Raw genomic sequence first — 23,641 nt, 5'->3', positions numbered from 1 at the left:
GTTTTGAATACAGTCACCGTGCGCAAGCGTTCGCTCTCACTCTAATCGCAGTAAGGATACTAACTCAATAATCGTGATGGTACATCACTATCATAAAAACAGCCCACTTCTAAAACTCTTCCAATAAATGTCAATCATCATAAACTAAGGAATGTCCTTCAGTGCCGACAGAACTCAGAAATCTTTGAATTAACGTTGAAATCTTTGAAATGTATTGATTGAAATGACAGAAGAATTCTCAGCCAGCGAATGGCGAATGGCGAATAGTGAGTCAGAGCTTGATGTTAATACCAGCGCTTTATCTAGGATGGTTACTGTTACACAAATTGATGAAATTAAGGCATAATCATTAGTAAATTCATTTTACCTGGGTTGGAGGTTAATTACTAATTGCTGAAGGTCGGAAGCTGAAGAAAGACAATCTAACAAAACTTCCGTTGTTTGCAAATCTTTCATCAAAATCGTGTCGGTAAATGTCGCCAAGTCAGGTAAGGAGAATTGCTCGTGTCATTTTCCGTAATGATTTTATGTTCAGTTGACTTTGTGTATTCATTTTATCTGATGTTTTTCGTGGCAAGTGCTCATCTTAGAGATTTGGAAAAATCCTTCCACCCGAGAATTGTTTTCTTGCAGACTAGAATTGTATCATTTGCAAATTTCAAAATGGCGGTCCACAAATTTGGCTTCATTTCAAGAATAGGTTCGTTAGATTTTTTCACTGGCTTGCTTTCCATTCAGGCTGAATCATTAAAGTCTTTTCATATCCTATTGTTTTCGTTTACAGCATTCAGGCAAGCCAGAACCACGGGTGAGTTTGCTGCGGTTGTGATATCTTCTAAGATGCACTATGTAAGTTCTCAATAAAAAGTTTTCGTTCATGTAATTTGCTTGCCGTCTTCATTGGTTAACTGAGACTTGTTGTTTTAAATTATCGAATAGGTTTTTGGTGCATGGTTGGTATTATTGTCTTCGTTTTTCATCAAATATTCTCCTTTTTTAATTTTCACAAAGAAAATAACAAAACAACGCGTGTAAAGGCTCTTTTCCATTCGTCGCAAAACGTACTCGCAAGCTCGCTGCGAGTGCCTGCGAGTTACTCGCAGCGGAGCTTACCATGACTTGCAGCATAGTTAAATTATTTGAACAAAGTGTTTTGATCGCGCGAACAGACTCGCAAGCTCGCAGCGAGAGCATTTTGCGATGAGTGAAATTTTGCGAGAGCATTTTGCGATAAGTGAAATTTTGCGAGAGCATTTTGCGATGAGGTGTGGTTCCGAGAGTTCAACATCGAAGTTCGGAGACCGGGTTTGGATCATTCTTAGTTTTCCTTCAGTGAAGTCTTAAGCCCCTGCACGACTACAACGTGATGATCCAGGCGCAGGGGGTCGAAACAATTTGCTATGAATAAGTCTTCCGCTTGGGGGAAGCAATATCATACGTAGTAAGAATTGCGACAAGCAAGAACGATTTAGTATTATGGAAGTTGTGGAGAATCTTATAAAAATGCGAAGGTCAAATTTCTCAAAAAAATAATCATTGAAAAATTCAAGAAAAAGTATGAAAATCGCAAAGTCAACAGACCAACAACGATGTGGCCATCGATTGATAATGACACTCCAGAACGTATACCGCCCAGAGTTAGAGGAACGAGAAATGCCTCGGGTCCTTTTACCCGGTCACGCACAAAGTTATTGTTTCTGTTGCATAATGTTTTAATGAGCGAAATATCTGTCAATCATTCATTAATATTTTGCTTTGCTCAATTCTCAACGGAAACCCAAATATTTCAATGTGAATACTTCGTCAGGCTATAGTGTTGGTGAAGGAGGAGCATTCATCAAACACTCGAATGAATAATAATTCTTTTCTACGGTAAATTCAAGCATCATCGAAAAAACATGCAACGATATAGACCAACACTTTGAAACCACGCCGACATTCGTGCCGACAAATGCAAATATAATCGAAATTTACGTGTTTCACCCTGATTGCCGACTGACAACTTTACAAATATTTAGTCACGCGATTATATCTAACGCGACACAAAGACAAACACACGGGGCGCAGCAGCGGATTGTTTATTAAAGAAGCTGAAATCTACGGTAAAAAAAATCAAAATGCTTGCGCCCGAGGACCGTTCAATACTTCTGCTGTTTATCTCATGGTGTCTTGTCGGACTCAATGTTACAATTGCCAGTGATTGCAACGCCATGAAAGGTTGGTTTAGTGTGTTATTCACCACTGTATAATGTATTTTGTGAAAATGTTGAACCAAAAAGATATTTAAGTGAATGTGATAATGTTAACAGAAATATCCAAAATTTACGCATCATTGCGTTGTTCGTTAATTTTATGAAATATAGATTGGCTTTCTCTTGGCCTGTAAGGATGTTTCTCTTGGCATTGTTTAAGGAATTTAAGAATATACACAACAAGTGCTCATGTAATATGAGTGCCAATGCCATGCTAATTAATATTTTTCATTCTTGTCTAAGTGAAGTGAACTTATTTGTCACACTTTCACTCACAGAACATCGCATTTGTTGCATTTAATTTATTCATGTAGCATTGGGGCATCATGCAAACAATGACAATTTCATAATTTCAAAAGATGATTACAAAGTGCGCCCTTGGGGCTGGCAACCTTTGTACTAATGTTTAAAGCATGCCATACATATATAGCTGTTATTGATGGGTTTTGCATGGTGTGATTATGATTAGCATATTTTGACTTGATGATGATTTACATATGGCATTTAATCATTGTATGAAATTCATGCCATTTCTTGCCATTTCCAAAATTGTGTTATTTGTATCTTTCCTTTTAAAAACAATCAATCTCAAAAAAAGTGAATAATACTAATGTTCTGAAAATTGCCTGAAGTGGCTTAACCAACTTCAATGTTTAGTCGTCCTATTTAAATTTTAGAATATGGCTTTCGGCTATTGTTTTCATAGTGAGTGAAAATAAAATTAGGTTAGCAATGCTAGTGCATGTTTGTCAGGCTCAATGATTGCCTTTTGACAAGGATTACTGTTTTTGTGGAAAAGCCATTTGTGTCCTACAAGGTGTATTTTGCCTCAAGGAAATTGCATGATAGAGGATATGGAACTAGCAGGTGTTTGCATGCATGGATTTTTAACAGATATATCTATTATGTTTTAGGATCAAATGTTGAACTTATTATATGGTATGATCAAATAGCGGAAGTAGCATGGTCTGGAGTCATTCCAAATGCTTCATATAAAGTAGAGGCTTGTGGAGGAACCAATTTGCCTTCTGACATGCATCACCTTGTTCATTATCCAATATGTCCCAAAATGGCTCTTTTGACAAATTGCCGCAACTACCCATTTAAAGTAAATGGAATAATCTGCACTATTTCACGTAACAGCATTACCTTAGGGGAAGATGTTGAAGCAAAGTTTGAAATTACAGCGCCGGGCTGTCCAGTGGAGGTGAAATATTTGAAATTAAATGTGACCATTAAAGGTATTGACCAACTACCAATGCTGTGAAAATCAATTTACAGTCATTTTGTCTTTCATGAGTTGATTCTATGGAATTATTTTTCCATAGATTCTAGAGCACGTCCTGTGAGTAATCTTCAGGTAGTTGAAAACAAGGAGGCCTTTCATTGACATGGAAACACAAGTCACTCAAGCATAACCATGATCATATTCGTTATTTCTATGTTGTCAAGGAGATTATAAACTCAACAAATTCCATTCTGGTAAGAATATGTTATAAAATACATGCTATGATTGCTAGATGTCTGTGTTTTGGACAGGGCAAAACTATAACGTTAATTGGGGGGTATATATTCATATATTCAGCTCAGTCCTGCTGATTTCTTTTGTTTGCAATGTTAATTTCAAAAGAAGTCAGGAAGGCAGAGCTGCATATATGAATATCCCCAATTAGCGTTCTAGTTTCGCCCTTGGATTTGGATCACGCCATCCACTCACGTAAATTTAAAACGCATTAGTGTGATTTTGGGATGTGTCTGAAAATGAAGATGATTTTTTTGGCAAAGTTTATTTTGAATGCATTTTTGGGAATGTAAATGTGAACTTAAATCAACATTGGTGATTTTGCTAAACTGCTAAAGGCACTAACCATGTTGTATTTTGACTTTGTAGTGTTTTTCACTTTGTTGTTTACAAAATTTTACAGCTTTGTTTGCTTGAGAAAATTAAGCATTGCAATTTAAGAGAATTTAACTTTTATACTTTAACTTTTTCAAACACTTTACGAATGTTGATCAAAAAGTGGGGCAAATCAGGCTATCCAAACACAGGAACCATGAAATAATTGTGTGATATTTTGTTATTTTGCTTGTCAAGAACTGTGTTGGCCAGAGTTACTTTGATAACAGATTCTTTAATAAATATTCCTTCTGTTGTTAAATTTATTTCCTGATCATATTTGTTTTCTACAACACCAATCAGAAGAAAAGGCAACAACATTTTCACTTTTCTGAATATCACATCAGTTCCATCAACCTAAAGATTATCAATTGATCGTATTGATTAGTTAGTGGTACATAATGAGTTGATGATCCAATAACAATTAAAATGACATGATAAATGTCATTTATCAAATCTGGCCATAGGTGTATGTTTGAGGTATCATTTCTGTGGAGGCAGTAAATATTTCCCCCAACTTACAAAAAAGGTTCCTCCGTATTCTTGGCTGACATTTGCCCAACTTTTCAATCTTTAAACTATATTTTTTGTGGGGGAAGCTTCCCCCCTCCCCCTGTTCCATACACCTATGATTATCAGGCAAAAGTTTCTTAGCTCTAGCTTTTTTATTGTCTGGGAGGACAGTTTTTAATTGCAATAACTTTTGTACCATGCATCAGTATTTATGTGACTACTTCCATAGTCAAGCCCATTCAAGTACTGTATATCTCAAATCAGTGGACTACAGTGACTACTTTTAGTTACTCTTTCTTGGTTTCATAACCATAAAGGTTTTTTCAGGAAATGACATGTTTTTAAGCATATGGATTTGTCTATTTGATAATTGCATAATTGTTGTTCTCATTTTGTGAATTCGTATTTTCTAGTTGGAAAAGAGGAGATCCCGTCGAAGAGTCTCAAGCACTTGTTGTGCTGCCTCTGGATCATGCTTTCAAGCTTTATGAGTTCTGTGTCAATGCACAAATTGGCGTGGGTAAAAAAACAGTTGTCAGATCCAAACTATCGCCGGACAGATGTATCCGAAAACGGCTAGCTTCTAAAGGTGGTATAGTTGAATTTTGATTCATAAGCAATTTATTGTTGTACAAAATATTGTTGTTTGATATCTGGGCTATGTGGCACGCGTCAGACAAATTTTGGGCGAAGTAGATACCATACGATCAGGTGGTTACTGTCCCAAACTTTTGGTGTTTTTTGACAAGCAAAACGTGCAGATTTCAATAGCGGTTTCAACTGGTGAACTGTACATATATTGAAAGCGTAATTGCCAAGTCTGCCACATCTTAAATAATAAAATCGTCTTGCGTATGCACGTGTATTTCTTGTTTGCACTAGATTTGTCAATCATATGAGCAAAATATTATTCGTCAAAAGTTAAACATTCTTGGATTATAATTTTGTGTTTTAATCTGTCAGTGGAATTATCTAATGTGTCATTGTTGTCATCCGTTAAGTTGTCAAATCATGAAAACTGGGTATAGGGACTTGTGGCAGGGGTGTAATGTACCCGCTTATTCATTCCTGCTTTTCAAATTTTTCTGTGGTCTTACACTGTTAAACAATAAATTTTTAAACACACGAATTGTTCTAGTGTTCTTAAATTTACATAGTACAGAAGTAAACCGCAAAAAGGGCAGGTTATTGATTAAATCGAATACTCTACTTCAGCACGATCATTTTAATGTGTTGGCAAGACTGACAATTATGTTTTTTGAATTTTCTGATGTATGTTGTGATTTTCTACACTGTTTGTTCTGTGCCAAGTTTGATATGCATTAGCGTTTAACTGGCAATTGTTTGTCGTCGTTTGTTAGAGCCATCCAAACCTTTAAAGATTCTTTGTGGAGTGCCCGGAGAGATGAAAGCTGTAAGGAAGAAAAGAACGAAACTCATCGCAATGTTACATTACTTTGGCAGGTACGTAAATGGTTGTAATGTGGATAATAAGATAAAACGATTCGCTCTAAATAGACGGTTATGGCTAGGCCCGATCATGCAAACAGCTCTTACCTGTTTGGAAATTGAATGATGGCATCAGATCCTGCCTATACCAAATAGAAGCTGTTACCGTTTCCCGAAATAAAAAAGTAATTAGCCAGACCTTCATTGACGTGTTGTTAGATAGAAACGTTAATTCGGGGTCCTTTGTTGTCAGGGTTTCACATCATTTTAAGACTCTCCTTCCATCTCAAGATGGCGATCATTGATAAACTTAAATGAAGTCCATGTTCGTCCATGCTACATACATCCTTTTCTTATCTCAAATATTTTGAAGGATTACCGTTTCTCTATTTGCCATGTTTCTATTATTTAACCTGCTTAGCCTCTTGGTCATGCGAAAGGCATCGCAGTTAACCCTTACTTCTGTCTTTGTAATACTTGATGGAGCTTCTTCGGTGCTTTCACTGTAAATGCATGCGATATCTTTTGATTTTTCTTCTCCCGAGCATTGGTGAAACTGGCCTGAATTTCTACATTTGCTACACAAATTCTTCAGCATGGTTATCATCTCAGTTTTAGTAGTCTTCTTATCCAAGCACAAAAATAATCAAGCAGAAAAATATAGCTACGCAAAGCAGGAGCGAAAACCGAAGGAGCTTTGTCACTTGTAACAGCCAACCGTTATTTAACATAGTAATATAAACGTGTTGTTGTCCACAGTTTGCAGAACGTTCACAATATCATTTCTTAGCTACCGGACAAAAAGTTTTGGCATGGACTCCCCACCGTCATTAAAGTGGCGGTGAACGTCGAGAGCAAGGAAAAGAACGCCACCGAAGTGTTTAATGTCAGCGCGACAAGAACCAACTGGACTTTAATGAATCTAAAACGTGATGCAAAGTATTACATTCAACTGACATTTTTTCGGATGGTGGAGATGGTCCAACAAGCAAATATCTGGTGATATTTGAAGGTGAACTAATTACTTATCACAGAGCAACACGGAAGGCAATTTCTTTTAGAACTGGGGTGGATGGGATTTTAGAACTGGGGTTAATGGGGGTTTTAGAACTGGGGTGGATGGGATTTTAGAACTGGGGTTAATGGGGTTTTAGAACTGGGGTGGATGGGATTTTAGAACTGGGGTGGATGGGGTTTAGAACTGGGTGGATGGGATTTTAGAACTGCGGTGGATGGGGTTTTAGAACTGGGGTGGATGGGGTTTTAAAATTGGGATGGATGGGATTTTAGAACTGTGGTGGATGGGATTTTAGAACTGCGGTGGATGGGGTTTTAGAACTGGGATGGAGGAAGGAAGTCATTCACAAAAAACATTCTGCACGAATTGACTTCTGGACTAGAAATTATTGAATGAACATATCAGTTACGTACGTATCAATGACGCAACACTGACATTTAATTGTGTCGTTCAAATTGGTTGTTATAGATGAGCCAACAGTTTCCCCAACTTCCGTCAAAGAAGATGATAACATGGATCGGACAAGATTAGCTGTAATTACAACTGCAACAGTGATTGGAGTTCTTATACTCGTCGTGATATTTTCGTGCTGTTACATAAAGTCGAAAAAGTTTGTACATTGATTAGTGTATCATCCTGCTGCTGTCAGTTAACATGTTTTTTACTTTTACTATTTTAGACTTTCCAAGCCTGCGACTTTGCCTGTGCTACAACCGGTGAGTTCGTTTTTGTAACATATTGCTGAATTTATCCTCTTCGACTTTGTTTTATTATTTTAATATTTCTTTCGTGTCGTTTGTCACCAGCCTGAAAAATCCACTGGTCGTTCTGGTACAGCTGATAATCTGTTGATGAATCATGTCGATTATGATTTTCTTATGGTGAACGATCCGCCAATCGGAGCATATCTCGGTACGTAATTGTTTTTGTATTTTTTGCTATCTTTTATGCAAAGAAAGATTGTTTTTAAATCATAATGAAGCGATCAGCGAGCAATATGCGTATCTATGTATAAGAAGTACGGGATGGTGAAGACTGCACATACGAGCATGCGCAAAAGCCTCCAATCAAATTTCTGTAGGTGATTAGAGTTTGTTAAGCTCAATTTAATGAGCACGAAGAAATATTAAAATAAAAAAAATAAGTTCGAAATACTACTAAGAATTTCCAAGCGACATATCTGACCAAGTTAATGAAGTCTTGAGAAGATTATATGTGTTGGTATTGGTGTTGATGTTGACTGATGTTTCGTCATCTTTTGTGGTAGTCATCTTCATAGTCAAGTGATTACTGCGGAGGATGTCGAAGAGTCAGTCAACATCAACACCAACACCAACAGTCCTTCTCAGGACTTTACTAATCTTGACGATCGACATCTACAAACATGTAACGATACATGATCATGCTTTTTTTCTTGCGATGTTTAGCCAAGTCGCAGTCCAATGGCAGGCTATCGTATGACGAGAATAAATCAACGGATAGCAGCATTGTGACGAGTTCCTCGTCAACGTTCGACGAATCCAGGCAAAGTATGGGAAGTGATGACGTCGGTGAAACAGCTGGGATGCGAAAGGACCTTTGATGATGCCCAGGTACAACTACGGTGTAGGTAGTATATATTATGTTCATACTGTTTTGTTATAGAAGTTGAAATTTTCACAGTTTATCAAGAAACATCCACATGTATGTTGTAGCAACAACCGTGATGAACGTACGTATGAAGAGATGTTGTTGCCAAGTGTGTGGAATTGAGGATTCATCTTCCTGAGCCGACATGGGCTTTTTTCATGTCAGGAAGAATAATCCTCGCACACTTCCAAAACACATACCAATTTGCGAGAAATGTTTGTGTGAAGTGTAATTGCACAACACAGGTCCAACATCATTCATGAATATACCAAAATTTGCTCAACATGACATATGTCTTTTGGCTAACCGAAAAGATTTTAATCGTTACTCAACAATGTGTTGAGCTTCTACGTTTAGAAATATTTTCAAAATATAACTGACAAAAACGTTTAAGTGAGGTTTTTCGACTCTTGTCGATTGCCCAACAACGTTTGCTCTGTACTTCTACGTATATGTATTTACGTCACACACGTCATGTCGGATGTTGTTTTTTTTGATAAAAAGGGAAATAATCAATGCTAGTAATGATAAAATATATAATCTGATTTATTCGTTGGCAATGCCACATGTTGCGTTTTTATGAACTAGATGTATTTTAACTTCCATTCTACGGTCCCGTATTTAAAGCTATCATTTTAGTTTTAAGCACGCGTTGAAATACATCCTGATTGTAAAGGCGCAACATGGCATGTCTCAACAGCATTTATTAACAAAGGAATTGTTTACGACTCACATGATGTAGCCGGAAGTCGTAATTGCATGCTTCGATACATAATCTGTGGTAATGGTAGAAACCGTGAACCACGGGCCTGGTTGTACAAACGTCAAAATGTGTTAATGAAACATTATTCTACGTGTTTATTAATATGAATTCTAAAGAAATTTTTCGTGTATCAGAACATCCTCTAACGCAAATTTCAAAAAACAGATTCATCTAAACTACAAACACATTTAAACAACAGACAGTCAGTGTGGTTTAACAGTTGCTAATCTCATTATTGATACATTTAAACATTGTATTGTCTGTTTGGTACGTTAAGGTTAAGTTGCAGTCTAAACTTCTTGTTTTCTCACGTTGTGGAAGCATACAGGTTTTGACGTTTGTACTTACTAGCCCAGGAACGCATGTTTTGAAAGATGATGTCCGCCTTCTTGAGATGATCCTTCAATAAACATGCGCTCTTTTAACGTCATTTTTTTTTTTTAACGATTAAGTTCCAGTCATTTTTTTCCACGTCAGCTTCGGCCAACTTTAGCATATAGAGTGTTTGCATGTGACGTCATGGCAGCCATGTTGGAGCCTACATCAACGTACCGATGCTCAACAGAGCATGAAATTATCATGAATTCTTTTCACTATATGAGACTTTCCTCCAACATGGCTACCGATGCAAATACCTTATAGAGAGAAATGATCATCAAATTGTTTGCAATTCGCATCAAAAATTGACGAAATTTCATTGATTTGACACAAGATAAGATATTATCTTTTTGCCATAATATAAAACATACGCGAGAATTCAATGGACACGTATGCTCTACGTTGGGGACTTGGAACTGTGGATGTGGGACGCCGAGAGCAAACAGACTCTTCATATTACAGTTAATAAGTACCAATTGACTTGGTTTCTAGAAGGTGTTTTCAACGCACTTGAGACGGTTTCTTATTGAATTGACCTACAATGTCAACCACTGCCAGCTCCGAGTAGGAGTCATTTTACTTTAACTACCCTATGGTAAATTTTATAAGAATGTTTTGGAAATTTTGTCACTTGCAAACGCTCAGTTCAAGTCTCTCTGCGATGATCCTACCCTGTGTCGATATCTGTCCGCTTCTTTACTCCTGCTGCTCAAATATATTTAGTTTGTTCACTCATTTCATAAACAATGAATATGAAACAATGAATATGAAACAATGAATGAATTTTTAATGAAATGAAAGTAGATTTCTTGAAACATTTGCTAAGCAGGAGTAAAAGCTCAGGCAGGCATCGTCCTTTGCCCTGCATCTAGTTTTCAAAATGAGCAAGTCCTTGAAACTAGCTTTTTATTGTAGTTTTATATGTTATTATAATTAAGAGTATGCGTACCTGGTATTTTTATTGCTTTGTGATAACAATCGTCGAAATTATCAGAAATACATTGTGACGTCACTAGGCTCAACCACAATGTTACCCAATGAGCTTGTCTGTTACATCATTATGTGACCTGATAGTTTTTTTGATTTGTTCAAGGAAAGAAATCTCAGCTACTGCATGCATTACTATATTATAACATAATTAAATTACGTGGCAGAATTTTTTTAAAAACTTTTAGATATAGTAAGAAATGCTTGCAAATATAGATGATCAAATGTTTTGTTGGACGATGGCTCATATTTTAGGAAGCAGTTGTTCCGAGGTTGCTGAACTTATTCCTGAATTTGACACTCGTAGACAACTTTATCAAATTAAAATGGTTATATATAGAGGTTTTTAACGCTTGTAAAACAGCTCATTTCCGAACTCGACTAACACGTCATTGTTTTGGAATCGAAGAATTTCTCGGGTACAAGTACCCAAGACAATTGTATATCTAGCAAAATCGTAGTTTGCCACATGTGTCATTTCTGAATGTCTCTTATCAACCTTGGAGCAACTGACTCAGTTCGCTGTTTTTAACATGTATAAACCTAGTGATGTTACACACTTGGTGTAGTTTTTCGTTGATAGCGTACAGAAACAATAAAACATTGGGAATATTATGATTCTATGTGTTCAACTTTGTATTATTTCAGCTGGTAAAAAATAATGCATTCTCGCGTGCGGAATTTTCAGTGAAGCGAAGCCAACGCATGTTTTGCCGTTTTTTGAGTTGTTCAGTGGTCATGTCCCATTCGTGACGTCATGAAACAAAAGAAAGACAAATTTCGATCACGAAAATAAGTATTCCTGTTGCCTACAGGCTACAAGCCTACAGCTGTACTTTCGAGGCATTATGTTTCAAAAATTTACCCACTAAGCACTTTGATTTGACGCGATGAGTATTTAATGAATTTTTTAAAGCAATTTAAGACACCAATAAAACGTGTAAATGTGTTACATTGTTTTGAGGATTGTGTTTGTGTGGTCGAAACCAGAGAGGGATTTCGTATAATGTTATAGCTAGTCCATGAAAATGTTGTTGAATTACGACCTTTCTAATTCTTGCATCACTTTCAGAATAAAATACTGTATCCGGTCTTACAGCCGTTGCTAGAGTTAGCATCCAAAAATACTGAAATAATATTTATAAAAGAAAACTTCACCTTCGTCTGATCTTGAATCTGGAACTGTCCTTTCTTTTAGAGATTATACATGATAAAATTGTCATTTGTCTGAATTCTGGGTTGCCCAGGAGTGTGAGACCACCTTGAACCATGACAGGATATGGTAAATCTGGGTAATTCCGTACACTAATTAGGGTCCTATATCGATAACACTTGACACCAAAATATGCTATTAAAAATTTAAGAGGAAATAACATCATGTGATGTGTTTACATTTGGGAGTTCCCTTAAACAGTTTCGAAACTTTTTAGTTATTGCTTTCAGTTTAAATGTTTGTTTATTCGCTCTCCTTGCTTTTAAACAGGCTGACTGCAGCAGCATGCTCATACTCAAGGTGTTGTAACTTATCGTCTTGTATTTGTGAATTTAACATTGGTTTCGAAATCGGACATTTGGAAGGACGACTGCGGAAGTCATAGCTTTTCGAAGAAAGTGCGATTTTTCCGTTGGTGCAACTTAAGCAATTTTTCTTGGAGTTCAAGATGACTTCGAAATTTTTAATGATTTTTGTCTTAGCCATGTTTGCTTGCAAAGGTTTGTAGTGGTGACTGTTATGTTGTTGAATATGCAATAGAAAGCACCTCGTGGTCGGTTATGTGCAAAGCATACATTATAAAGGCAGAGGCAGTGTTCATTGTTTTGCGTTTTATGAGACGTAGATGAATGAAAATTTCGTAATAATAATCATGTGAATTTCGTAGGTTGTGCTGATAAGCCAAAGTTCAAATATATTGAACGAAATCTTTTGAAGATTACGTACGACTCAAGCGTGAATCGAGCTTTATACCTGTGCTGCAATGTATCGGAGCAAGCAAAATATAAAAGACTTGAAATGATGAAATGTTCAGTACTACATTTCTCAATTTGTCCCGTATACAAGATGATAACAAACTGTGCAAGTAAAGGCAGTCAGACATGTTGCAAGATAGATTTTGTTGTCACTCAATTAAAATGAATGGGTACATTGGTAAAGTCAATGACAGTGGCAGTGTACCACCAAGCGAGGTTGCCACTTATGTAACCACCAAACTTGGTAGGTCTGAGTGGAAAATTCCACCCCCAAACCATCCAATCCCCTTCTCTCCTGTTTAGACCGACTAATATATTTTGTTTTCCAGGTCAAATACCAAAATCTGTATTGGAGCTAAACGTCACAACCAATTCGCAGCATGGTTTGACTATAAAGTGGATACCATTGAAAGAGGATGATGTGTATCTTAACCAAAATGCTGCATATACTTATCTTCTTCAGTGTCAGTCATCTGATCCTTATGCTAAGGCAATTGCAATTAATGTCATTTTTCATTCTATAGAGGTGTTGTCTAACAATGGCCAATCCTTGCTTTTGATAATTTTCTAGGTCATTCGAATGAAAGTTGGAGATGTGTATAGGACTGAATTGCCATATTTAAGTTACTTCGTTGATGCAAGAAGTTTGTCAGCCATTACCAAATACTGTTGCTGTCTTGTTGTTGTGAATATGGTTACTAGTTTAGAATCCGAAGAAACATGTAAAAATATTGTGACTTCGGAGCAAGGTTGGGAGAGAAACAGATTAATAATATGTGATAAAGAAAATACACTTTTTCTGGCTATTGCCTGTCAACTCTTTGCTTAACTACTGTGAGGCAACTCTGATTCACCAGTATATTAGATATTGCATGATGATTTGCAGTGCGTGGGCACTGAATGATTCTACTAATGTGATTTCTCTTTCTCTCTCTCTCAGCCCCTTCCTCAGCTCCTGTGATTCTCTGTGGTAACAGCTCACATGTATGCCATTCAATTGTCAATGGTAATAAACGAAGTATTATCGTGTTGTACAAGGTACCATATCATGTTCATATTCATAGATGTTTTTTCTAACATACTACCTATGACATAACTAGCAAAGGTGTGTGGGAATGTGGCAACTCTATATTTTTGAAAATAGTCAGTTAATTTTTATAAGAAAAGTGGTTGGTGATATTGCTCATTTACCTTCAGTATTACAAACTTTAGTATTATAATTTCCATAAACTGTAGAGAGTCCTTGTCGATAAACATTCACTTTATGTGTAAAATAATTGTGAAACATGCTCCTAAAGTAATCTGAATGCCCTTGGCCTCAAACCATGACAGTATTTCATCACAACACCCACCATTCATTGTTTTCAACCATATACATTATGTCACTGCAGCTTCCACCTCCTGCAAGCACAAATGGGAAAATTATACGAAACATGATATACTACAAGACTGCCAACAACGACACGTATGACCAACTTCTCGTAAATGGCTCAGAAACGCAGGCTGTAATTGAGAATGCAACCACGGATGAGGATTATGACGTATTCATGACGTCATGTAACACGGTGGACTGCAGTGCAGTCAGCAACACAGTCCGCATTGCGGCGATATTGAAAAAAATTACTTGTAAGTTGTGATGGTGCACCTGCATTTTTGAATCCTTTCAATTGTGTGCTGTATTTTTCTTTTGTAATATTTAGCGTGGAAAAATTACTTAGTGATTATATTGTCAGTGATCATGTCTATCGTCGTTGTTACTGGGTTCATTATTTTTGTCTTGCGAAGGTAATTTTTTAATATCGTTCTGCCACATGAAATGACTATGTTGTCAGGAGTCTATTGTTCGATGGTTGTTTAGCATCCAGGCACGTCGTCGGAAGCAAATTGGGAGGAGGGTGGCTGGAAATGTACATCGAAGAATTATTAAACGTTAAAGCCGTGCATTCTGCTTGGCTCATTAGTTTTTCCAAATAAATGTACATCTAGGAATTTTTAAAATACTGGCAAATTTTTTCTTTAGACATCAACGGCGGAAGTTGATCGACCCTCTCGAAACGTTATCGCCTGTAAGTTTTTAATTAAAAGTAAAAGATGTTTACTGTGTTTGCACGGGCTTATGCAAACCAAGCAGACCTCTGGTAGAACTCGAGAGCAGATCAGTGCAAGCCCGAGACTGAAGGTCGAGGGTTTCATCTTTTCGAGAGTTCCATCAGAAACGTTTCAATTTTTCTTTTACAATAAATTCATAATTGATTCTCATTGATTGATTGATTTGATTGGTTGAGCTCACATCGGGCTAATGCAAACACGGCTATAGACCAATCAGCGCACGCGTTTCATCGTTTTAATTTCATTATGTCCAATTTCAAATGGTCTTCACCATCACACTTGGACAAGTAACAAAAAATTATCTAACTCATCATTTTGAGTAAATGTATTATTGTGTTTGACTGTTTGTGTCAAGCAAGTATAACAAGGGGGGGGGGAATTGTTTTGGAAAATAATCCCAATCGTATCGTTGACGATGATTGTATTTTTCTGCAGAAATTTGAAGCGTCGTATCGTTATCCCGTGAATGATTCACCCAACACAGAGTACGATGTAATCAAACTCGACAACGTCAATCTTGACAGTAACTCCAACATCCGCAGGGACCCGTCTGTTGTGGTCAGTAATCCCATGGTAACCACCGCTGACGCAAAGTAACAACTCGTCCAAAATAAGCTCGAGCATGAAATGCGTCACATTAAATTCACGTGATACAATCCTCGCCTTCTTGCCACCATGTTGGATAAAACATTCTCACGTTTGCATAGAAAGGTTAAGTTTACCGCTCGTAATTACTCGATTAGTCACTTTCATTTCTACGGTAAATAGAAACATATTTGTATTTACCGGCTGGTGAAGGTCCGCATTGTAAACTATTTTCACGAGGTGTCAGAAGGCTAAAGGCCAATCCAGTCAGAGCAACTTGCCGCGCGCGCGACTATTTGAGATCACTTTCTTTTCAATCGTAAGCTCTCGACCGTAACAGTTTCACACTGCCGCACACAATTCAAAAGAACATGATCCCAAAAAGTCGATCGCGCGAAAATTTGCACTGAATGGAAATCAGCCTTAAGGGACGCTTCCGAGGCCGGGAGAAAATGTTTTTCCGCAAGGACCGAACTGAACTGTAAATAATGTTTTTATTTTTTTAATTTCATAATTGAGCAAGTGGTCTGGATGGTAAAATCACTTTTGCTATGATAGTTATTATTTGACCGAATTTTGCTTTATCCTTGAACAATTTGCTTAAAAATCAATTTTAAAAATTTTAATAACATTTGTTGCGAGAAAAAAAATTTTAGCCAGACCGACTTTTTTTTATCGCTATCATTTTCTTTTTCACTGGGCACATTGTAGGGAACAATGGTAAACATAAATATTTCAATGAAAATGGAGGCGTGCCACCCCCGCACCTCCCACAGCAATATGCCACTCCGAAACTCGCGCTAATTGAGCAGGCTGGCTACGCCACTGAATATTTCCCAGCGTTTAACGTGGCAAGCGTGTAGCCACCACGTTAATATCCATTTCATAGTTTGGACACGATTATCAAAGAAAATAATTAATTAATGGCGACAAGTTTTCTGATGCCTTTCTGCTTTAGCTGCACGATGAAATTCATTAAAATAAGCAAGCACAGAAGAACTTGCTGTTTGCCAGACTCAAACATCATTCAAAATGACCTTGGTTTGCTTTCAATGTTTTTGTTTAAATCACCTTGGGAACAAAGCCGCTTCACTAAAAAACGGATCTGCATGGATTAAAGAATTTGTAACGAGTAATAAATTGTGAGAAGTTTTGAATGGACCAGACGTGTATAATTGGCGGTCTTGAAATCCAGCGTAGGCGACACGAACACATTACGATTTTAATGAGTTTTTACATTGGAAAACGGGGCAGGTATTAATTGAGGAGAAGTTAACAAACATGTCTGTCACATCGCGGTGAACTATCGTAAACAAACATAGTGGTATGTAACACTGTCTTTTACGAAAGTCCTCTTTCCAGTGAGTACTCGTGAAACTTGAGCACTATTCGTGAGCGAGAAGTGTTTGTTTTAAAAAAATAACCGCCACAATAGTCTACTTATAGCAGAGAAAAAAGTCGACGAGAGATTTTTGTTATCTTTTGCCGGCAGTTGGACTTGAAGAACGGAGATGCCGAAAACTCGTTTGAGACGTCGTCGCGATAGCGTGAAGTACGGCAGTTCTACTGGGGATAAGGATTCATCAGTAAGAGGATTAAAGAATTATGGGTCACAAACTCAGCAGGAGATGCAAGGTTATTGGCTTTTACTGCTTCTTATAGCTTTTGTATTTCTTTGTTTTTGTTTCACGTGTGTAGGAGTTTTAGATATAGGCCACCCACCGAGCCTGAATTATTGGACGGTCCTGTTTTATGTGTATATATGTGCCTATAAGCACGTACAATGTATATTCTTGAATTCGCCCTGATATTTACATGAAAGGAAGGAGTGATCAACAGCTACGAAACGAGTTTTTCTAAATGGCTTTGATGGTTGAATGCAATGAAATGTGCCTCAGTTTATCCCAGGAGTTTATAAACCAGACCAGCCAGGACAACTCTACAACTCATTCAGCATTCAGTCCCTTAACCTACAAATAACATAGCTCTTCAGCTGAAAGAGTAAAAAGTAATGGATTCGGTTTTAGCTATTATTTATATTTGCTTTTGTGGAACGTTTAATTTAATCTCCCCCCCGTCCATGTTATTAAGTTTCACTCGAGGCTAAATTCCGTGTATCGCGTAATCGTTTCGGTCTTTCGTCAACGTGCTGGAATGATCCAAGCGATTAAATGTAACATTTTGTGGGTGGTTGTTTGGACAGATGGTTTGGAGGCTAATGAATGCGAATGGATAGAACAGAGGTCGATCACGCTGACTTTATGGAAACCAAACATTGTACGTTCCCTATGCCGTGATTGCTCCAACTTTAAAGAGAATTATAAGATAAAACATACTCAATAAAACTTCATCTTTTTTAAACTCAAGATTCGAGTTATATTGGCAAGTAATATTTTACTCGAATCTTGAGTTTACAACATGATAATTTTTTGAGTATTTTTTATCTTAGATGTCTTCAAATTGTTGGCTGGAAAAGGATTTTAAGGAGAATAAGTTGGCCATTGATAAAGGGAACAGTTTATTCGCTTCACAATGTATATTTTCCATCTGTTCAATAGATTGCGGTGAAAATTCCGAGTCGTACTTTGATGTCCCACAAAGTGGCGTCAGTAAAATTAGAAAAGTGCAAACTGAAGAAACGTTGAAATGGTGAGATTTTGTTTTCCACACTCCGCAGAGAAACATTCATCTTATCTTTGTTCAAATTCCTTCTGTTTTCTTCTGATGAATGGAACCTTTCAAAAGCTTCTTTCAGAATTGAATGTGATCGTGACAAGTTGCCTCTCAATTTTCTTACCTTCTTCATCTCTTCAAAGGTTGGATGAGAACTATGTCACGTGCGAAGGTGTATGTCTACCACGATGTATACTGTACGCTCATTACCTTGATTTCTGTCGACTAAAAAAGGTTGAAGCTGCGTGTGCCGCGACTTTTGGAAAGGTAAGATGTGTGCCGAGCGGGATTGCATAGGACTTTTCCAATGTGATATCCCCCCCTTCTATAAACTGCGTGTAGATGCGAGTTTTTGACATTACTGGACTCTCCCATGGCAGCAAAATGCCCGAATCTAAGAAAGATGACGATTTGTCATATATATCTTCAGATGATAGTCGAATAACTTTAGCGTACTAAAACGACGCGTCTACCCTCTTCATTTGCTTATTTGTTTTTCCCAGATTATTCGTCAGAAGTTTCCCAAGCTAACTACGCGGAGATTGGGAACTAGAGGACATTCTAAGTAATAAACGTGTGTTGCTGATTTGGTGTGCTTTTAAGGGCATTGTGAGGAAGAATTCTTTTTATTTAGATATCACTACTATGGAATTGGAATCAAAGAATCGTCGACGTATTATCATTCAGTCTATTCTGGCAAAGGTCTTACTAGGTTCGTTATTGAAAATGAAATAATTAAGATTGTTACAATACGTGGCTACTAGAGTTTTGGAGCTTTAAACCTTACAGATAAGAACCTGTACCTTCCCACAAAGCAAAGCAGATTTATCGACTTTTTTGTTGCTGTAGTTTGGTTAGAGGTACCTCCATTGAATGAACACAGCACGATAAGTTTTCATGCTAGTTGTGTAGCCACTGAAAGAAAATGTGGGGGACCGGGGTAAAATTCTGTCCCAGATCCCTGCTTCGTCATGATTCTGAACATTTGTGACTGCTTAGAATGAGTGAAACGTGTCCTGAAAGTCAAAATAAATATGATTATCTTAATTACTGGTCTTTTCTCAAATCAGGGACTTTTAATTGTATGTTTGGAACTGGGGCAAAATTTACCATTCTCGCGCCCTCTCAGGGGGCCTGCCTAATTACGGCACTCTTATTTCTATTATTGAGTCACGCAACATGCCGAAGACCGTTATTTTAATGTTTGTTTAGGTTTTCAAGCTGCAAAGTAAAAAATAAGGTAACTTCGTTGGCTGTAAAACATTCTCATTTCTCTGCACATGCTCACTAATGTGGTAGTCTATATTGTAAGGGAACTTTCCTCAGAAAATATTCTCCAACCTCGAGAACTGGAACGCTTCTACCAGATTTTCCGAATCCTAAAATTCTGATGTTCCCCCTGGAAGCACCTCTTGAAAAGGTTTGTTTAAATAGAGCGAACATATGTGTAGTGATTTGAGCCGCGTGATTCGTAAATTACACGTGTTCTTTCTACATGTGTGATGTTTTTCAGGTTGATACTTTGATCATGATGTACAAGACACATTGTCAGTGTATTCTGGATACTGCCATTAATTCCAACTTCAATGAGGTAAACGTGATAAATGTGATTGGTTTGATTTTTCTACGTCCAGGCGGTATCGAAACAGAAGAACGCTTTCGATCGTTTAGATCTACAGTTATCTTCTTCACTTTTGGCAAAGAATGCCAAACCATTTGCTTCCTGTTCTACGAGTTGACGTTGTTGTTAACCTCATCTGTCTTTGTGACTCGATTTTATATAAGGTAAGCAAACACTGTTTTCTTTGCGATGATCCACGTGAATAGGGACCTCTCCCTTCTCCTTATGTAAATGTGCGATAGGGCATTTAATGATCTCCCTATACGGTATACGTCAACTAACTTGTTTATGACTTGTCGGTGAATTGTTCATCTGACCATCTTTTCCTTTCATTTGTATGTAATAGGCTAGAATTTTGTCGTCAATTTACTAACATGGAGGAAACGCAGTGGACAGTATGAAATAGACAAATAGTAGACTTGAAAGTACACACAAAAGTAACGTAGACAAAAAAAACAAACTAATTGAGTAGGTAGTTAAAGGTAACTCGTTGGTAAATTACCAACTGACTTCGTGCTGTATTTAATAGGAAAGAATTTGCTGACAGTTAATGACACTTTTTAGATATAACAGTACACAGGAAGCAAATGCTAATATAAAATCAAAAGAAGACACAAAAGTAGAGACAAAAGTTGACAGCTTATAATAACAGAGTTGACAAGAACAGGCATAAAGTGGCCTGAGGTACCTTGTTGGTAAAGTGGTTAATCTGACATTCTGTTATATTTCATATTCGAAAGGCTACATTTCCATTAGGCGAGAACGAGAAGTTTGTTGGGCAATTTATGACTTAGATTAGACACAAAAGTAGGTAGCTATAGAAATAACTCGTTGCTGAGTAGTCGTAAATTGTTGATATAATATTCTATTAATTGGAAAAACAATGAAAAAAAATTTAATGCTCCAAAACGAAAGGCTGAAAATTAGAATAGAGAGAAGTAAAATTTTGCTTTTTGCCTTTAAAACAACAATTAATTGTTTTCATCTTTTCGTTGACTACAGGTTCTTCTTGATGTATTAATTCCAAGTACGATGCAAGATATGCCAGAAGAGTTAGTATTTTTAATCAAGTGCCGTTTCTATGCAAAAGCCACACAACGCTTTACTAAATTTTTTTGTTCTAAATTTAGATTGTTATCTGATGTGAGAAGTTTTGCGCGACAAATTGAAAAATGGGTCAAATCGTCTTTAGAAAATTTTCCGGAAAACTTAATTAGCTGCAAACTTCAAGGTATTTATAGATATGTTGTTGTTTTAATTCCGTCTTTATTTTTGTTTCTCAGAATATTTCTCTTCATAAGCTGCTCGTCAATTTGCTCTGGCCATCAAAAGACAGACATCATTTCTTCATTTGGCTCAAGTGAGTGCTCCTTAATTTACGTTACTGACTGTCCCTCATTGAGAATTAGTGTCCATTGGCTCAGGTGAGTGTTCCTTTACGTTACTGACTGTCTCTCGTTTAACAAAGTTGTCCATACTTTGGACATTTCTCAGTAAGACGCAAACTGACTCCGCAATGAACGTTGACTGTAAAAGAAGAGACTTAAAGATGGTAACATGCAAATATGCTACAATTTTCAGTGCATTTTCTGCTTCAGACAGCTAGACCAGTGATACAGGATGCAGAGATAGCCGACCAAATGGCCAGCGATCTTGATGAAGTTGACTTTAATTCTTTGGAAACTGAAGCCATGTTCACATCTTATGATGGGATGAATAAAAGTGGCGACAACGATAAAGGTTTGTCTATCGTATTGCTAAAGCTTCTACTGAAGCAGAAACAGTACGCTTTGAAATGATTATTTCTTTCCAGTTTTAGCAAAGTTGCGCAGTTTACTGGAGAAGCCCGCACAGATTGAGGAATATGTTGATTGGATGGATGGGATCATCGAAAGAAGGATCATCAAGGTTTGGAATAAATGTTGATCATTTATAAGAATCTTTAATATCACATAAGATAATTGTTTATATATTATAATAATCATCAATGTTGGGATACAAAATGACAGCAAATTCTTAATTGTTGCAGCAGTTTGTATATGTTAATGTACTTAATTATTTTTCTCCCAGCCTGAAGACAAGAAAGACGTCAAAACTCGTGCGCAGGAGTTCCTACTTCAGTGGTCTTTCACTTGTGGCAGACTCATGCACAATTTGACCTTAAATTACTGCACAACTTTTGGTGAGTTTTTAAATGGCTTTTCATCATCAAATGAATATCGTCTTGGAAGCATGTTATTTTTTGTCATTTGTTGTCGAACAGTGTTCTGTGCTCCTAAATCATCGCGTTAAATTTCGCTTAGGTTCATTTCATCTTCTGCGCATGCTTATGGACGAATACATGTTTCTGGCAATTGAAACAAAGTTGAATGAAGATTTAGAGAAGACAATTCAGGAAAATCTGGACAAAAATCTCAAGCAAGGTAAAGTCCTTGCATTGTGTTTGGAATGTGAATATCGCAGGCTCAGTTTCACCAGCGCTTTGCTACTTCTTTGCTTCAGATGGTGACTGCGATAAATCCATTCGAATGTCGACATTTAGCACAAAGACAAAATTTACAGTGTCAGCGGCGAGATCAAGGCCAGCAGAAAATGTTAACGCAAAAGCAAGGCCATCGTGTCGAGGAAAGAGAAGAACGTCTTTTAAAAATGATCAGTGCAGTTGGTCACAGAACAACACAAAACCCAAACGAAAGGTGTGAAATGAAAATATGATGAATATATGTTTTGACCACATCCGACGTATCTTCTTTACATCCTTTTATGTCCAGCTGATAAATGACAGCAAATATAAGCATCTGTCTCATGAAATAACACCCCTGACCCCACCTGTCTCGCCTCTCTTCAACATGCAAAATGGACCGACTGTACCTACCGCATGGTACTACGCTGACACGCAACCTAGAACGCTTGATTTTCAGAGATTCAAGATGAACAATATTCCAAACATTGTCCAACCGAGCCTCGAAAGAATAGATTATTTGGTCAGCGAACATTTTCGAAATTGTGGTGTAAATCCATCTTTATCTGGACCGGTGGATGTCAATGGAAACTTAATGCCCATGCATTTTACTTATGATCACGTGACTCAAACCTATCCCAGAAAGCAGCAGGTAATTTTATTGCAACAGGTTTGTTGCATGGTAATTTTCAAAAGTGACAAAGTATTTGTTTTTTTCTAGCTTGATACAACTAACTCAAGCTTTCAAAACCCACGCTTTAAAGCACAAAATGAAGGCGAAGCAATCCCATCTTATCCAATATTACCACCTCATACGTTCAACAACAGCCATCTTTCGTTCCAGACGTCTATGATATTTTACCCTGACGGGAATTCGTTGGATAATTCCAGTCACTTTGTTCCATTCACCTCTGAAGAGGCTGACGAAATGGACAGTTCGGTGGATAACCTTTTCAGCGATTCATGCGCGTTCGACGATGTCAATGCCAATAGTTCTTTACCATCTATTAATTCCCTTTTAAGTACAGCAGTTCAGATGTTCTGAGCATTGGATGAAAATTTCATTTGCAACTTGATCATCTGCTGAACTTCAGTTTTGTTATTTTCTTTGTTTTTAAATATTGCACAGGCAGCGAAAACGAACTGCTCAGGAATTGTCTAGTAAACAAAAAGAATGATAGCACAGCGCTATAACCAACAACTACAAACAATAACGACCTTATCTAACAACATTTGAGAAATTAACCTTCCACTCCTCTTCCTTGTAAACCAGACAAGTCTACTCAAAAGCAGAGAGCCTTATACCTTGTAATTGTCTAGTAATGTTTTATGGTGATA

General features: G+C 37.2%; 2 protein-coding genes and 1 long non-coding RNA gene across 3 annotated transcripts; all 3 read left to right on the top strand.

The window, feature by feature from the left end:
• The first annotated feature begins 1,728 nt into the window (after positions 1-1,728).
• On the top strand, positions 1,729-11,504 carry LOC124453036. Its single transcript, XR_006950933.1, has 10 exons — positions 1,729-2,217; positions 3,167-3,493; positions 3,581-3,734; positions 5,076-5,251; positions 6,024-6,126; positions 6,902-7,123; positions 7,598-7,739; positions 7,809-7,845; positions 7,936-8,041; positions 8,557-11,504. It is a non-coding gene; the product is annotated as an uncharacterized LOC124453036 (long non-coding RNA).
• A 755-nt stretch (positions 11,505-12,259) lies between these two features.
• Positions 12,260-16,091, top strand: LOC124452800. Its single transcript, XM_047003416.1, has 9 exons — positions 12,260-12,599; positions 12,767-13,098; positions 13,184-13,344; positions 13,426-13,603; positions 13,795-13,892; positions 14,246-14,480; positions 14,555-14,639; positions 14,875-14,920; positions 15,399-16,091. Exons 2-9 carry the CDS (start codon positions 12,981-12,983, stop codon positions 15,558-15,560), a joined length of 1,083 nt encoding a protein of 360 aa, XP_046859372.1. The 5' UTR covers positions 12,260-12,599; positions 12,767-12,980; the 3' UTR covers positions 15,561-16,091.
• Positions 16,092-16,206: 115 nt separating this feature from the next.
• On the top strand, positions 16,207-23,515 carry LOC124452799 (DNA-binding protein RFX6-like). The gene is made up of 20 exons (XM_047003415.1): positions 16,207-16,872; positions 17,041-17,183; positions 18,107-18,197; positions 18,365-18,488; positions 18,725-18,786; positions 18,856-18,933; positions 19,434-19,461; positions 19,534-19,641; positions 19,735-19,812; positions 19,893-20,006; positions 20,845-20,894; positions 20,973-21,073; positions 21,144-21,202; positions 21,441-21,582; positions 21,656-21,750; positions 21,913-22,024; positions 22,146-22,265; positions 22,345-22,538; positions 22,614-22,955; positions 23,025-23,515. Exons 2-20 carry the CDS (start codon positions 17,060-17,062, stop codon positions 23,346-23,348), a joined length of 2,346 nt encoding a protein of 781 aa, XP_046859371.1. The 5' UTR covers positions 16,207-16,872; positions 17,041-17,059; the 3' UTR covers positions 23,349-23,515.
• The last annotated feature ends 126 nt before the right edge of the window (positions 23,516-23,641 follow it).

The sequence above is a fragment of the Xenia sp. Carnegie-2017 genome, unplaced genomic scaffold (genome assembly GCF_021976095.1).
Source record: "Xenia sp. Carnegie-2017 unplaced genomic scaffold, XeniaSp_v1 HiC_scaffold_25, whole genome shotgun sequence".
In the NCBI taxonomy this organism is placed as follows: domain Eukaryota; kingdom Metazoa; phylum Cnidaria; class Anthozoa; order Malacalcyonacea; family Xeniidae; genus Xenia; species Xenia sp. Carnegie-2017.
This window is presented reverse-complemented; position numbering and strand designations above follow the sequence as displayed.

Coding starts and splice junctions, on each gene's coding strand:
- LOC124452800 (XM_047003416.1), top strand. CDS start 12,981: ATGTTGCAAGATAGATTTTGTTGTCACTCAATTAAAATGAATGGGTAC. Junction 13,345..13,425: donor CATCTGATCCTTATGCTAAG/GCAATTGCAATT, acceptor ATAATTTTCTAG/GTCATTCGAATGAAAGTTGG. Junction 14,640..14,874: donor ATTATTTTTGTCTTGCGAAG/GTAATTTTTTAA, acceptor TTTTTTCTTTAG/ACATCAACGGCGGAAGTTGA.
- LOC124452799 (XM_047003415.1), top strand. CDS start 17,060: ATGCCGAAAACTCGTTTGAGACGTCGTCGCGATAGCGTGAAGTACGGC. Junction 19,813..19,892: donor TTAATTCCAACTTCAATGAG/GTAAACGTGATA, acceptor TCGATCGTTTAG/ATCTACAGTTATCTTCTTCA. Junction 21,751..21,912: donor TCGAAAGAAGGATCATCAAG/GTTTGGAATAAA, acceptor TTTTTCTCCCAG/CCTGAAGACAAGAAAGACGT.